Source organism: Myiozetetes cayanensis, unplaced genomic scaffold (assembly GCF_022539395.1).
Source record: "Myiozetetes cayanensis isolate MyiCay16 unplaced genomic scaffold, myiCay2020 scf21, whole genome shotgun sequence".
In the NCBI taxonomy this organism is placed as follows: Eukaryota; Metazoa; Chordata; class Aves; order Passeriformes; family Tyrannidae; genus Myiozetetes; species Myiozetetes cayanensis.
The window spans coordinates 4304520-4319104 of NW_026087423.1; the positions used below are offsets into that span (position 1 = coordinate 4304520).

At 45.6% G+C, this 14585-nt stretch overlaps 1 protein-coding gene across 1 annotated transcript; it reads left to right on the forward strand.

Moving 5' to 3' along the window:
* Positions 1 to 8781: 8781 nt before the first annotated feature.
* On the forward strand, positions 8782 to 13971 carry DRG1 (developmentally regulated GTP binding protein 1). The gene is made up of 9 exons (XM_050318409.1): positions 8782 to 8893; positions 9069 to 9192; positions 9977 to 10152; positions 10536 to 10605; positions 11138 to 11307; positions 11907 to 12037; positions 12220 to 12387; positions 13257 to 13379; positions 13856 to 13971. The coding sequence occupies exons 1-9, from the start codon at positions 8852 to 8854 to the stop codon at positions 13953 to 13955; spliced, it is 1104 nt and encodes a 367-aa protein (XP_050174366.1). The 5' UTR covers positions 8782 to 8851; the 3' UTR covers positions 13956 to 13971.
* Positions 13972 to 14585: the final 614 nt, after the last annotated feature.

Below are 14585 nucleotides of genomic sequence, written 5' to 3' on the forward strand. Positions count from 1 at the left end.
CACGGGCACTTGGCAGCCCCGAGTGCCTCCATGTTGGGGACACTCCGCTGCCCCGCACGGCCCCGCGCTCCCGGGGTTCCCACGGCGCCCCACGCCCCAGCGCGGCGGGGCTCCCGCTCCCGCGAGTTACCCTTCCCCGGGCCCGGGTTAAACACTCCCAATGCACCGCCGAATTCACTGCCCCGGGTTGCCTGGACTGTCCTAGTGCTGAATCTTCTCTGTGGGCTCGAGGTCTCTCTATGAAAGAGCTGCTGTTCCAACATCATCATCATCATTACTCATTTGCAGCTGAAATCTGCTTTCTGTCTCATTGAAGAATTTTTCCCCGAGTTTTCAAGAAGTATCTTCCCCCGCCCAACAAACACACACATTCCCAAAACAGAGTTCTTTGTTTTGTTAAAGACAACACTGGGGGGGAGGGGGGGGAAAGGAGGAGTGTTCGAGGGCACTTTTTTGCATTTGTAATATCAAGCCTAATTAAGAATCCTTGGACCACCTATTCACAGTCTAATATTGTCACTTAAACTATTCTGTGGAAAATACTGAACTTGGCACATGTGAGGGCATCACAAACTACCGAGTCTTCCAAAAGCTCAAACCCAGCACTTGAATTAAATAGTGGTGGAACTGAAAAAGCATTCTGGGTACTGATGTGCAAATGAGCGCACCAAGCTTCCAACTTCCAAAATATTACATTAGCACTTAAGGCCACACAGTGCCCTCAGCCTGTGCTCCAGATTTTCCCTGCTTTTGATAGGAGCTGTTTGTCCCCGCTGTAGGCAGAATATCACCAGTAGCTTTTTATTACTGCACTGTGTGTGCACACACCCTGATATGAACGTGTATTTTTAGAAATTTTGGGCTGAGTGGTAGCAATGCTGACAAACCCAGCTTAAATACACCACATTAAATAGATAACAGTGCTCATATTCTGTACGTCTGCGTGCAGACACACGAGTAGTTCTCGCTGCAGTGAGGAAGATGATTCTGTTTAACACACCAGCCAGGCTGCACACACACACGCAGCACTTAAAGAATCTGGAATTTGCTTATCTTTCCTAGTGGCTTTGGACAGTTGTGCTCCTTTCCCCCAGTGGTTTATTAATTTGCTTTCTTTTAGCCCCCAGCCTCCTAACATGGTTCCTGCTTCCTATTTCAGTTCCCTCCTCGCCTGTTCTTTGTCTCTCCTCCAGGCAGGGGGAGGGGGGGTCCTGCCGCTCTCACTGCACTCTCCTCAGAACTTTCTCCAGTTGCCACGGAATGTTCTGGTTTCAGCTTCCAACCCTCCTGTTTAAAAGGCACCATCCAACACACTCTGCCTGTTTCTCTAGGTAAAAGTTAAGAAATCCCCAAAGCATCGCTGTTCCTTGACAAGGGACCCCCTCCCACTTGCCACGAGGATGCCAGATCAGCACTCCGGGAGCTCATACTCCGGGAGCTCATACTCCGGGCATTTGCTGGATGCTCGTTCAGGATGACCCCCAGCACCTTGCACTCCCAGGGAATCACAGCCTTTGCCTTGGCTCCTCGGTGCTCTGCCAAGGCAGAGCACTGACTCCTGTTAGTACTTCCAGCATTATTACTCTGACCTCCCGTCCCTGGGGCTCCACCAACGCATTTAAAGGACCACTCCTTACAGCGCTTTCTGGTCCCAAACTCACCCTGCCTCAGAATACAAGATTATCAAAGTAGCCATTCAGCTCTAGTGTTTGTTATAACATAGCCAAATTTCTTCTGAAAATAAAGTCTGTGCCACACTGAGACAAAATCTGGCTCTTCACTATAGACAGACTGGTAAGGTGAAGTTCCCTGAGTTTAATGTTATGGCTAAATGGCATTTCTCCATATATAACTGTATAAGCAGACAGGAACGATTACCTTTGAACTCATTTACCATCACAACTGGATAGTTACTGTTCGAAGACAAAGTTCCAGATGATGTTGAAGAAAGTATTAAATTTCCATTCTACTGAAAAGTATGTAGGATTTCTTCCCCTTTTCAGATTATTCCTAATCTATTTTCTCTGACTTCTGTGCTGGGATATGCTGAACTTCTTTTGAATTCATCTCTCTTTTGAATAAAGGCATTTTCCTCAGCTACTTTATTCAACTTCTCACTATTTCCTGTCTCACTTCTGCTCATGGGAATTCCTGAGCTGTCCCTAAATGTTTTGCAGCTGCCTGGTGCCTGCTGAAGCACTTTGATTGGTATTTCAATAGTATTAATAATCCTCCTGTGCTCTGCACATGTGTGTGCCATTTGGGACTGCACACTGTACACTGCTCGCTTCACTGCAGATCAATTGCTACTGGCCTTACCCAGGAGTGCAGACCTTAAACTGGTGTGCAAATACAGGAGGCAACAAAAGACTGTTACAGTCAAATCCATTCCAACATATTTGGGTATATGTTAATTAGAGCTGACTCATACCTATTTGTTCAACACTCTCAACTCGTGAATCTGTGTAGGTCTTGAGGCTACTGAAATTTTTCAGAATAGTCCCATTATTATACTCTTTAAGAAGGTTAGTCACTATTTCACATGGATTATAATATTAGCAGAGACATTTGTGCATAGCACTTGTGCCAGCTAATCAGTCATATGAACCATTTCCTTTCTATGTGTGTTCCACAAAAATACACGACATTGTGTATTTCATGGCACACTTGCAGTTTCAGCGAGTAGCTGTCAGTTTTTCTGAGCTTTCACTGGTATTTTAATTAACTGCTACAGATCTAACAAGCAATTAATTCAGCATTCATTACTTACTAGGTTGATGATTACTTAAATTTAGTTTTTACAGCTTGCTCAGTTTTTTATTTGGAATCATCCCATGAGAGTGCCAACCCTAGCAGCAAGGAGTCTCAGACTTGGAGACAGCACAGTGTCCTCTGTAACCCAGACGTGGGTTAGTGATTTGTCAGCTTTCTCATCTAAAAGCAGACAAAAGCTCTTGTTTAAAAATACCCAGCACCCTCACAAACCCAACAGCAATAGGGAGGTCTATGATGCTGTGGAAAGTGTGCGGGAAGAGTTATTTAAAAAAAGGAAAAGTGCACTGTTTGTTTTTCCTCTTTTTGATCCCTCTCCTCACTGTACTCATGTGCTGTGTAGTCCATCTGTTGCAGGGCAGTCCACGACAAAGTCCGGGGAGCTGATGCTAAACTGCAGAATTTTGTGTTGTTAAACTAATTTAACACAGTCTTGGAAGCCAACCTTTGATACTTAATCTGCCTTTTGTTCCCCTCATTTCTTCACTCTGCCCAGTTTAACTTATTCTAGACTGCCTGGAACCAATGCAACTTGAGCCATTGAAAACAAGATTGCCCCATTAGGGATCTGGTCAAAGTGGAAATACAACCTAGGGCTCCATCTCGCTGACTCCCCATGAATTAGACATCCGTGCCTGGCTAAGCAAACCTGACAGACCAGTTTCTTATGTAAAACATACATTACAATACAATCCTAAACGTGCAAGGTTTGGTATTTACAGATTAATAGCCAGCCTCCTGTGCTGTCCCCAGAAGGACAACTTCTCCATAGATACCAAATAAACTGGCAGAAAAAAGTTAATCCAGGAAAACAACTAAGAATGGATATATCTGTAGGTTTTACAACCTTCAGAAGATACACAACTTTCTTGATTGCCTCAAGAGTTAATTAGGATATGAATTGTACCAGCTTCACCTCAGACAATCAGTATTATGCTTCCATTGCAGGTTCAGTACTACAGGTATAAAAAGTCTTACCTTTTCATAGTGGGTTCTCAAAAGCTCTTTCCTCCAAATGGTGTAAGGCTGGCCTTTAGTCAGCTTGTTACAGGTTTGTCTTCTCTTCAGTGTGATCAGTTTTCTCCTGAAATACATGAATATGGTTATTTACCAGTCAGCTCTCAAATCAAAGTACAATTCAAAGGGAAAAAAGGGGCAAATTTGCCAAATTGTAAAAACTGCAAAGGGGAAAAAAAAACAAACCAGAAAAATCACTTTAAAAAGAACTGATTCTCTACATGCCTTAACTTACAGTTACCCTCTTTTTTCATGAGGGAACTCTGGCAGGATGGTTACGGTCCCATAGCCATAATTCTTAAAACCGTAAGTACTCAGGTCACGGTTATCACTTGATACAGTTATTTTTGACTGGGCTGGTGATAATTTCTGAGAGGATATGAAATTTCAAGAGCCTTGTTTCACCTGCAGTCATGGTTCCATTTCTTCCCTGTCACCTCCCTCTCGCTTTTTGAAATCCTGCAGAAATTCCCCCCATAAGTTAGAAATGCAGCCCCAGCAAGCCCACAAACACACCCACACAATCAGCTGTTTGCCAGGATAGTCTGCAGCTCTGCCGTAAGGTGAATTACCAAAACCACAAGTGCTGTACTACCGGAGTGGCTCTTTGGCTAAAATGACCTTCTCAGAGTACTGTGAGTAAACCTGATATCCACAAGTATTTGAACTATTTATTAGAATCTAAAATAAGGAAAAAAAAAGAGAGAATTTAAAAATACCTAACTAGGTGAGCACGCACTGCTCATTCCTAAGAAAGGTCTTTATGTGATTTTAATGAAGCATAAACGAGTTATCACAATTAATTTCATACTTACAATATTTACCATGTATTTTACGGTGTTACATTTTATATGGTTATCCGTAAGACTTGCAAGCCTCTTCTCAATATACTCAGCTTGCATCTCACCATCTCACATAAGTAAAACTCTTACTCAAGCTAAAATACTCATTTTGGAAAGAATTTCAGAATCTGACCCATAATGAAGCAGCCTATTTAAAACTGGTAGTTTGACAGAAAACCACTGCATGCTTTCTCCCACTACTCAGCTCTGCTATTGAAGTGAGCTCCAGTTATCATCCTCGCAGGGCAGTGCTATGGAAACATCAAAGTTTCAATTATTCTGCGGCAACTGCACATTCCTGTTGTGCAAAAATAAAACTGAGGCACAAGTAAAGGAAATGACTTGCTCAGAATCAGTGTCAGCAGGACTGGAGCGTGTAGAATATGAATTTCTGAAGCCCATTTTTCCCTAGCCCTCCATCATTCCAATCCTGCTGCTGAGGGATGTGCCATTTCAGTCACATTCCTGTCACTGGAGCTTGGGGAAACAAACACTCCTGGTTTTTCCCAATCAGTGATTCCATACTGTGTCATGTTCCCTAATTGTTTCATGAGACAGCCTTTGTGTCAGACAGAGTCTTTCTGCACTTGCTCAATACTCTTTAGTACATTGCTTTCCTTATTTTATTAAGAATAATATTAGAAAAGTGCTGGAGTTATGTCCTGCCAGTTCATCCCTTAGCCCTTTATATGCTACTAAATCGTGTCTGGGTTTTTCTCCAGGTCTGAACGTTCATTCTGTGTTGTCTGACACTTGGTCACCAGGGAAATGGACTGTTGTGCAAGTTCCAGCCTTTGGAAGTATAGCCCCTGTTGCACTCCATCTAGATTGCCTAAATGGAATTAGCTCAATTTAAAAAACATATAAATGTTTTAATAAAAAAAATGGCAATTCACATACTCCAGCTTCCATCAGTGCCCACTATAAAGCTCAATTAACCTTTCAAGCAGATCTCAGTCACTTGCATCTCCTTTCATTTTCTCTCAGGTTCCACTGGGGGCTTTTTCCTCTCCTGACATTATATCCAATTTTCCATTAATATTTTCCTTGATTTTTCCCTTCTCTGACTTTTTTTTTTTTCCTTCTTTTTCTCTAATAAGCTTTTATCATTTGCACTCCATTTTCTAGTTTGGATTGCTGTCCTCAGAGGACCTCCCTTATCCATTCCCAGTCACCCACCCTTCAGCCACTCTCCAGCTGTCACACCTTATTTCCAGTGGTCATAACCAGCCTGTTCTCCAAGCACCACATCACATAAAACACCTTTATATTAAAAAACTCACAGCAGTCATCACAGTAAATAAAAATGATGTCACTGTGTTCACAACCTGGAACCAATCTCTACTGAACAAGCCTTTCTGAAGCTTAAAAGATGGTGCTGTTAAAAACTAATGTGAACTACTTAAAATATCCTAACCAATTAGAAGGTGTTCATTTGGCTACCAAAAGTCAGACTAATTATCTGTATTATTTAAACTCTTATTCCCTTCAGGTAATTAAGGAAAATACTTAACATTGAAATAAGGTTTTAGATGTCTAAATTCCTTATGGGACCTTTTCTTCAGTAAGTTCCTGTAAAAAAGGATGCAAGGGCACAAACTGAGCAGTTGTGCATTAAGAACACTATGAATACCTAAACCAGGAAAGTAAAAAAACCCCCTGTAACTAAGTTTTCAAACCATATATTTTATTGACAACTTTGTTTATTCAGTCCACACTTGGAAAAAAAAAATTTAGTTACACTCAGTATGTGAGATTTGGAGTGAGTTTATGAGAACAACTGATGTTGTTTCTAGCAACAAGTTCTGAAGTTAACCATCATCTCCTGCAAAAAGAGGGGTGGTCTTAAATCCTCTTTGAGCATTCAGAATTTGTATTTTTCTCTGTGTTTTTCCTTTTACTAAAAAGGACCACAAATGTGGAGTGATTGTATGGCTGAATTCAGCTGAGGCATAAAAACAAGTCCAACTCCATCTGAAGTAAGTAGGAAAAAATTTATACCAGGGTCAAATCTGTGTCCCATGTTGGAAGAGGATATTGTTCAAAAGGAATAATTAGAAAACCATGAACAAATATACAGTGGTAGGTGCATTTATATTTACCCTAGCTTAGCTGAGCTAACATTACCAGGAATAGTAATCCCATTTTATTTGAGATTCTATTTTAGTAAGCTCTCTATAAGCTTTTATTAATGACAGTTCCTACTATAAAGAGTTTATGACAATAAAGGCTGATTTTTCGATTAAGATGAGACAAGCAGGGAAATGCAGAGGCAGAAAGAGGCAGCAAATAGCAGTTTGGTTCTCAGTGCACTAGCACTTTTTTTTTCTTTTCACTGTAAGTTAAAGAAGATTTAATGATTCTATAACAATTCTGCTACCAAAACTGTTATAAGGCTTGTTAAATTTTGCCAATTGTGTGGTCCTCAGAATCCTGTGTGAAGATGTGGCAGATGGTTCTGCAAGTGTCACTTCTCACAGCATGGGCCCAGGAGAGTGTGTTTGTGTTTAAAAAGCACATTTACATTTAGGTACATTGTATAAAAACAGACTTTGCAATAAATGGAGACAGAAGATCTTTCCTGGAAAGGATATTGAATTATGGAGAAAAAGGTTTCTGTAAATATTCCAATTCAGACATAATACGACAGGGAAACAAACTTAGAGACCAAAATCCTGAACGCTGACAAAAATGTGTTGCCTTATGTTATAAAAATACTTTATATTTGAAATCCAATTGTTTGCCTTCTTACGATACTATCAAAAGCTGGAAATACTTGGCTCTTTAAAGCTTGAAGGGGCCATTTAAAAAAAAAAAAATCCTTTCTCTATTTAATTAGCCCGCATCCAGCGGACAGCTACAGATGTCCCCGGGGCAAAGCGGTACGGCCGGGGCTGGGCTGGGGGAGCCGTGAGAACGCTCCAGCACAGCGCTGCTGTGACAAAGCACCAGCTCGGGAGGCTCCGCCGCGGGCAGTACGGCAGCGCCGCCCGGCTCGGCAGGCACGGGGTGGCACAGCTACACACCTGGCGAGGGCACCGCTGCGGCACCGGGGGCCGGGCCGGTTCACCGCGGGGCCGGGCACAGCCTCCTCCCCCGGCGGGCAGCGAGAGCCCCGCGGCTCACGCACCGGCGGGGCCGCTGCCCTCACGCTGTTCTCTCCGGCAGCCGAGCGCCCATCGCCTCGCGGCGGCTCCTCCCGGCGCCGCAGCCCGGCTGCCCTCACCGCCCAGCGCCTCGGCAGCGCTCCCGAGCAGCCCGCAGAGCTCCCGCAAAGCCTGCTCGGGCCGGATCGACAGCACCGCGGCTGCATCGGCCGCCTCGGGCACACGCACGGATCTCGTACACAGATCACACACGCACAGGTCACACATACAGATCGCACACACACACGGATATCACGGACCACACACACACAGATCTCTCGCATACAGATCTCTCTCACACACATGGATCTCATACACACGGATCTCTGTCCCTCACACACTCTGTCCCTTACTCCCTGTCCCTCACACTCTCCCCTCACACTCGTGTTCCTTGCTGTCTCACACACTTTCCCTTCACACTCTCTCCCCTCACACTCTCTGTCCCTCACACTCCGTCCCTCACACACTCCGTCCCTTACTCTCTCTCTCACACACTCTGTCCCTCGCTGTCTCTCACACTTTCTTCTCACACCCTCTGTCCCTCACACTCTCTGTCACTCACACACTCTCCCCTCATACACTCTGTCCCTCGTTGTCTCTCACACACTTTCCCCTCACACTCTCTGTCACTCACACACTCTCCCCTCATACACTCTGTCCCTCGCTGTCTCTCACACACTTTCCCCTCACACTCTCCCTTCACACTCTCCCCTCACACTCTGTCCCTCGCTGTCTCTCACACTTTCCCCTCACACTCTCTGTCCCTCGCACACTCTCCCCTCGCTCTCTGTCCCTCGCTGTCTCTCACACTCTCCCCTCCTCTCTCCCCTCACACCGCCCCGCTCTCTCTGAGGGGGCGCGCGCTCTGCACACGGCGCAGGGGGCGCTGCTCTGTCCCCCCCTCAGGGCAGCGCGCGAGGACGGCAGCGCGCGCACCGTCACTCCTTTCCCGCCCGCCGCCGCCGCCGGAGCGCGTTCCCGCCTCGTCTCGCGAGAGGCTGCGGCGCGTGCGCGGGGCCGGCGGGTGGCCGGGAGCGCTGAGGGGGCCCCGGGCGGGCCCGGAGCGGCCGCACCATGAGCGGCACCCTGGCCAAGATCGCCGAGATCGAGGCGGAGGTACCGCACCGCCCCCGCCGCTCGGCCGGCCGCGGGGCTCGGGGGGGTTGGGGGGGAACGGCCGCGGGGCCGCTCCGTGAGGGGGTGGCGGGGCCCTGCCCCGGGGCGCCGCGCGGGGCCGGGGACGGCGGGGCCGTCCCGGTGTGAGCCCGCCGTGCCGGGTGTGCTCTTGCAGATGGCCCGGACGCAGAAGAACAAGGCCACGGCGCACCACCTGGGGCTCCTGAAGGCCCGCCTGGCCAAGCTGCGCCGGGAGCTCATCACCCCCAAGGGAGGCGGCGGCGGCGGCCCCGGGGAAGGTGCGTTGTCTCCGCGGGAGCTGCCGGAGCGCGGGCCGTGTGACGGACATCGATCTAACGGGGGGGCCTTGTCCGCTTCAGGCGTGCCAGAGTGGCTGCTGAGTAAACACAGAACCACGGAATGGTTTGGGTTGGAAGGGACCTTAAAGATCATCTCGTTCCACTCTCTGCCGCGGGCGGGGGTGCCACTCACTAGGGCAGGTTGCCCAGACCTTCCTCCAGCCTGGCCTTGGACACCTCCAGGGATGGAGCAGCCACAGCTTCTTTGGGCAGCGTGTACCTTCCTCTCCCTCTTGTCCTCCCTGGTACAGGACCTGTGCCATGGTTTGTGGCCCTCGGGCTGTGGGGGGGGGGAGCCCTTCCTGAAGAGTAAAGGAAAGTGCTTCTCATTTTGGCTGATACAGTATTGTATTTGCAAAAGTCTTAAGGTTTTTACATGAAGAAGCAGCTTGCAGCAGCCACCCATTTTTATATATAAAGGTGTGAATTGTCCAAGCCCAGTACTTAAAGGAAATGCTCCACTTACAAAGTCAAGTCTAGTCCACTGGGAAGCCTTGCAGACAACACTTAGTTGACAGGTACATGCCATGGAGTGTTACAGGGACAAAAGGGTGCAAGGTAATAAAGACTGTGACTCTTTTGCACACCCTCATCCTTCTGGTAGGAAAACTTACTTGGCTTTTTGCTCTGGCAGTATTAAAAATAATAGTGGGACTGCTGTCTAGAACATTAGAAGGTAAAACATGTCAATGTTTGGACAAACATTTCTGCTCCTGATTTGCAGGTTTTGACGTTGCAAAGACAGGAGACGCCCGAATTGGGTTTGTGGGTTTTCCATCAGTGGGGAAATCGACTCTTCTAAGTAACCTTGCTGGTGTGTACTCTGAAGTGGCAGCATATGAATTCACCACGCTCACCACTGTGCCTGGAGTCATCAGGTACAAAGGAGCCAAGATACAGGTGAGATCCCCTTGGGGCTGTGAGGGTCAGTGGTCTCTGTAGATGCAGCGTTAGGGCTGAGTGGTGTGGCCTGGCATTAGTGGGGTAGAAGTGACATGTGCAAGTGCTTGAGAATACCTTGGAAATGTTTCCATGATTTTTCCTTGCTTTTCACTTTGCCCTGGGAAGAAGCTCCTGTGGTAGTTCTCACACTCTCCCTGAGATGATCTGTTCCACTGTACCAATACATGGGATGACACAATATAAGAGTCAAAGGGAAACAATCATGTCGAATTCTGATCAGATTTGCAGCTGGTTTAGGAGAAAGGTAAAAGTAGTGTTTATTTTGTCAATGAAGAATAATATTTTTCTCATGTTGTACTTTTGTTCCTGTGAACAAACAGCTGCTTGATCTGCCAGGAATTATTGAAGGTGCCAAGGACGGTAAAGGCAGAGGACGGCAGGTCATTGCAGGTGAGCTGGAGCTGGAGGCAGCAGCGTATCAGTGGTTCATTTAACAGAGCCCAGGAGAAGGAGGGGTTGAATCACTGTTTCTGCTGTCTTTAAAATCTGGATTGTTTGCTGGACTTGAGCTGCCTGCTGAGGAGCAGTAGCTGCTGTCATTGTGTTTTGTTTTCAGTTCTGGCTTTGTGCACTTGCTGAGCTCCTGCTCTGTGTTGGCACTGCAGTGGAAGTACATTTGCAATTTTGCAACAAGGCTGTTGTCTTCATTTCTTCAGCTTATTGTCCTCAGTCTGGACTCTGAATGGAGACAGGAAGGAAGATTTTTTCCAGCCTCTGTGATTCTTACAACCTGTAAGGGTCTGTCTATCAGCGATGCTTGGCCAGCACAATAAACCTAAGTCTTTTACTGGGATTTAAAAATCAGCAACGTGCTGGCCTTCAGGGGTTTCCTGTTGTCATCAGTCCACTGAGCCAGATTTGGGTTGTCTCAGGTTTGTGAGTGGGCTTTTTTGAGAGGTGACTTTCTTTCTCTGATTCATAGTTGCTCGAACCTGTAATCTCATTCTGATTGTTCTGGACGTGCTGAAACCCCTTGGCCACAAGAAAATCATTGAGAATGAACTGGAGGGATTTGGAATTCGTCTGAATAGTAAGCCCCCCAATATTGGCTTTAAAAAAAAGGATAAAGGAGGCATTAACCTTACAGCCACAGTAAGTTGAAAGTTTTCTTTAACCAAAATTAAAAAACCAAATTGCTCAAAGAAAGAGGCATTTGCAGTTGATGGCATGCCTGGGACAAGCCTGTCCCGTGCTACAGTCAGTTACTTTCCTTGGAGGCCATCTACACTTCCCCTGGAGCCTGACCACCTCCTGGTCCCCAAATCAGAGGCTCAGTCATTTTCCACACTTTAAAAGTTTGAGGTCCAAAGGAGAGTGTGCAAAAACTGCCTCTCACTTGGTGGCTACAGGATTCTCCTGGAGAAGATTACTCAGAGTTCTGAGCCTTGCAACCTGGACTTACTCCCCATTTCCCATTTCCCACTGAATCTTTAAAAGCACAGAAATGTCCAGAGGTAACAAAAATCAGAACTCTGGGCTCTAAGCCCCTAATGTGTAGCTGTCTGGGCACTAAACTGGTAGATATGTGGATTTGTGTTGCAACTGGTCCCAGATTGACAGGAAACTGCTTCTGAAATGTCTGACTGCAGCTCTCAGTGGGGCATTAATAAATGGGTGACAGCACTGTCAATTGTAATACTTGATTTGGTTGCAAACTTCCACTCTCTAATCCCGTGCCTGTCTGTGCTCAGTGCCCTCAGAGCGAGCTGGACACTGAGACAGTGAAGAGCATCTTAGCAGAGTACAAAATCCACAACGCCGACGTCACCCTGCGCAGCGACGCCACGGCCGACGACCTCATCGACGTGGTTGAAGGAAACAGGTACTGCTGGGCTCTGGCTCTGGCACAACTGCAGTTTGTGTTACAAAAAAAAAGAATTGTCTCTTGTGCTTGCTTCCCACAGAAGCTGAGCCAGCATATGCTTTTTAAGTAACTGTTTCTTCCCAGTGAAGGTGGCAGGGTGCTGCTGCCAGGCTGCTGTAACCGTGTCCTTCTCCTCGCAGGGTCTACATCCCGTGCATTTATGTCCTAAATAAAATCGACCAAATCTCCATCGAGGAACTAGATATTATTTACAAAGTACCCCACTGTGTGCCAATATCTGCTCATCATCGCTGGAACTTTGACGATCTGCTGGAGAAAATTTGGGACTACTTGAAGCTCGTACGAATGTGAGTCCCGGCTGCTGCCTTCTGTGGAGTTCAGTGTAAGGCTGAGACTCAAGGAGGTCTCAAGAACGGATGAATGGTTTTCTACAAGCTGAATGATGTTTGCTTTGTCAAGTGCAAATTGTGCTCCTCTTGTCTGCTGTCTGACAGCCACAAGTGCTGTTTTGAACTTGTAGGGTAATTAAGCAAGGATCTTGTGAAACCAAGACCAAAGCACATCTTAAAAAAACGCCTGAAAACATGGAATTCTAGTCAAACTTAGTGTAAAAGTGTGAATTCCAGAGGTAGTCATCTTTTCAGTCTGTCACGCATTCAGCTCTCTTAACAGAACTTAGTTCTTCATCTGGAATTTGAGATATTTTTATTATAGGTTATTCCAGGTTTACATCCCAATTCTAATGCATTTTGGGATGAATTTATGAATTAATCTATTCACACTCACAGTAATCGTAGCCTTTTCAGTTTACATCTACCTTCTTGTGATAATATAAAAATCTTTTGGGAAAACGGACTTAGTGTTTAGGTATCTGGGCTATGAACTTCATCAGGTGTTTTTTCACAGAAAAAAAAAATCACAAATCAGAACCATAATACTGTGGCTGTATTTTTCCATCAATTTATTCCCATTCCCCCTTTTTTTAAGCACCCCCAGAAAGCTCACTGGTGAGAAACCTTTGTGTCACAAGGGAGAACCCACTGGCCCAGCTGCATTTTCAGCTTAGGAACACCAAACCTTTCACAGCATATCCATTGTCACCACTGCAGCAGTGGAACTGGCACACCCCCTGGGCTGACAGTGCAGATAAATGACTGATGGAACGGGCGGGGAAGGGAGGTTTAGGTGTTGACTGACTGTCCCATCTGTGTCACAGCTACACCAAACCCAAGGGGCAGCTCCCAGACTACACCTCTCCTGTGGTACTACCCTACTGCAAGACCACAGTGGAGGATTTTTGCATGAAGATCCACAAAAACCTTATTAAAGACTTTAAATAGTAAGTATTATTGTAAAAGATTGATTTCTAGAGAATAGAAAACAATTTGCATCCTGGTTATATTATTTTATTCTCTTGTAAACTTAAAGGGAAAGCAGGATTAAAAAAAAAATTATAGTGTTTAATCTGCCTATGACAATTAAACTTAACACTTCAATTGCTATATTTGACATTTATATACTCTTTCCTGCATAAGTTTATGGGGAAAAATGTTTTTCTTTGTATTTGAAAGTAGTGTTAGATGCAGCATTACAGGCCACTGTCCCGTGCCCTTGGGTACTTTGGATAACTTCATACTTTGTTTTGATCTGCTTGTGCCCTGGTTCACAGACCACTCAGCCAGGTACTTGCAGGAGAATAAAAATAGCTTTGAACATTGCTTTCTGTATTAGCTTTGTGACAGAAATAGCTGCTGCTCTGCTGCCTGCATATCATACTTCTGAGCCTTGTCAATTGGATTTTTCTTCTCCTTTCAGTGCACTGGTCTGGGGTTCATCTGTTAAACACAACCCTCAAAAGGTTGGTAAGGACCACACCCTGGAAGATGAGGATGTTATTCAGATTGTGAAGAAATAAAGTTGTTCTCCCACGGTTTGTTGCTGTGCCTGAAATTTGTCTCTAACTGTAAGTGGTGAAGAAAGGACATCTCTAAGTGGAAATTGTTTTTCTATTATAGTACCTTCCTGCATGGTAAAACTGGTAATTCTGGTCAACGTGCACTGCAGGGTCTTGTTCCAGCAGAACTTAAAGATAAGAAACTCAGGTGAAATGACTTTCAGAAGGGCAAAACCTTACAAAAAGCCTTGATGCCAGGGCTGAGTTTCTGCTGCACGTACATGTCTTTCCAAATTGGAAAAAAGTTCACACATCAGGAATTATGTTGTTCTGGATTAGAACAAAACATGGAAAGCAGAGGCTGGAGAACCATATCTTAGGAAACAATGCTGGAGGACAGAGAGTTCCAGCTGCCTTAATCTGAAAGTGTTCTTGTTTGAATACTTCAGGGCTAATAATAGTCCTGCAGTCAGGGAAAGCTGGTTGGCTCTGCTCAGGAGCAATTGCTTTTTCAGTTGTTTAGACTAGTGGAAGCTGTTTGTGTCTTTTAGATTTTCTGAAAAAAATTTCCTGCCTAGTTTGGAGAAGTCAATAAGGTGCCCAGAAAGAGCAGACTGCTCTTAAAGGGTAGTTCTGTTGCTGAGCAGAGAT

What these genes read in the sequence shown, in the direction of transcription:
- DRG1 (XM_050318409.1), top strand. Translation starts at nt 8,852, where the DNA reads ATGAGCGGCACCCTGGCCAAGATCGCCGAGATCGAGGCGGAG. An exon ending in CGGCGGCGGCCCCGGGGAAG is followed by an intron (nt 9,193 to 9,976) that starts GTGCGTTGTCTC and finishes CCTGATTTGCAG; the next exon opens with GTTTTGACGTTGCAAAGACA. An exon ending in ACAAAGGAGCCAAGATACAG is followed by an intron (nt 10,153 to 10,535) that starts GTGAGATCCCCT and finishes GTGAACAAACAG; the next exon opens with CTGCTTGATCTGCCAGGAAT.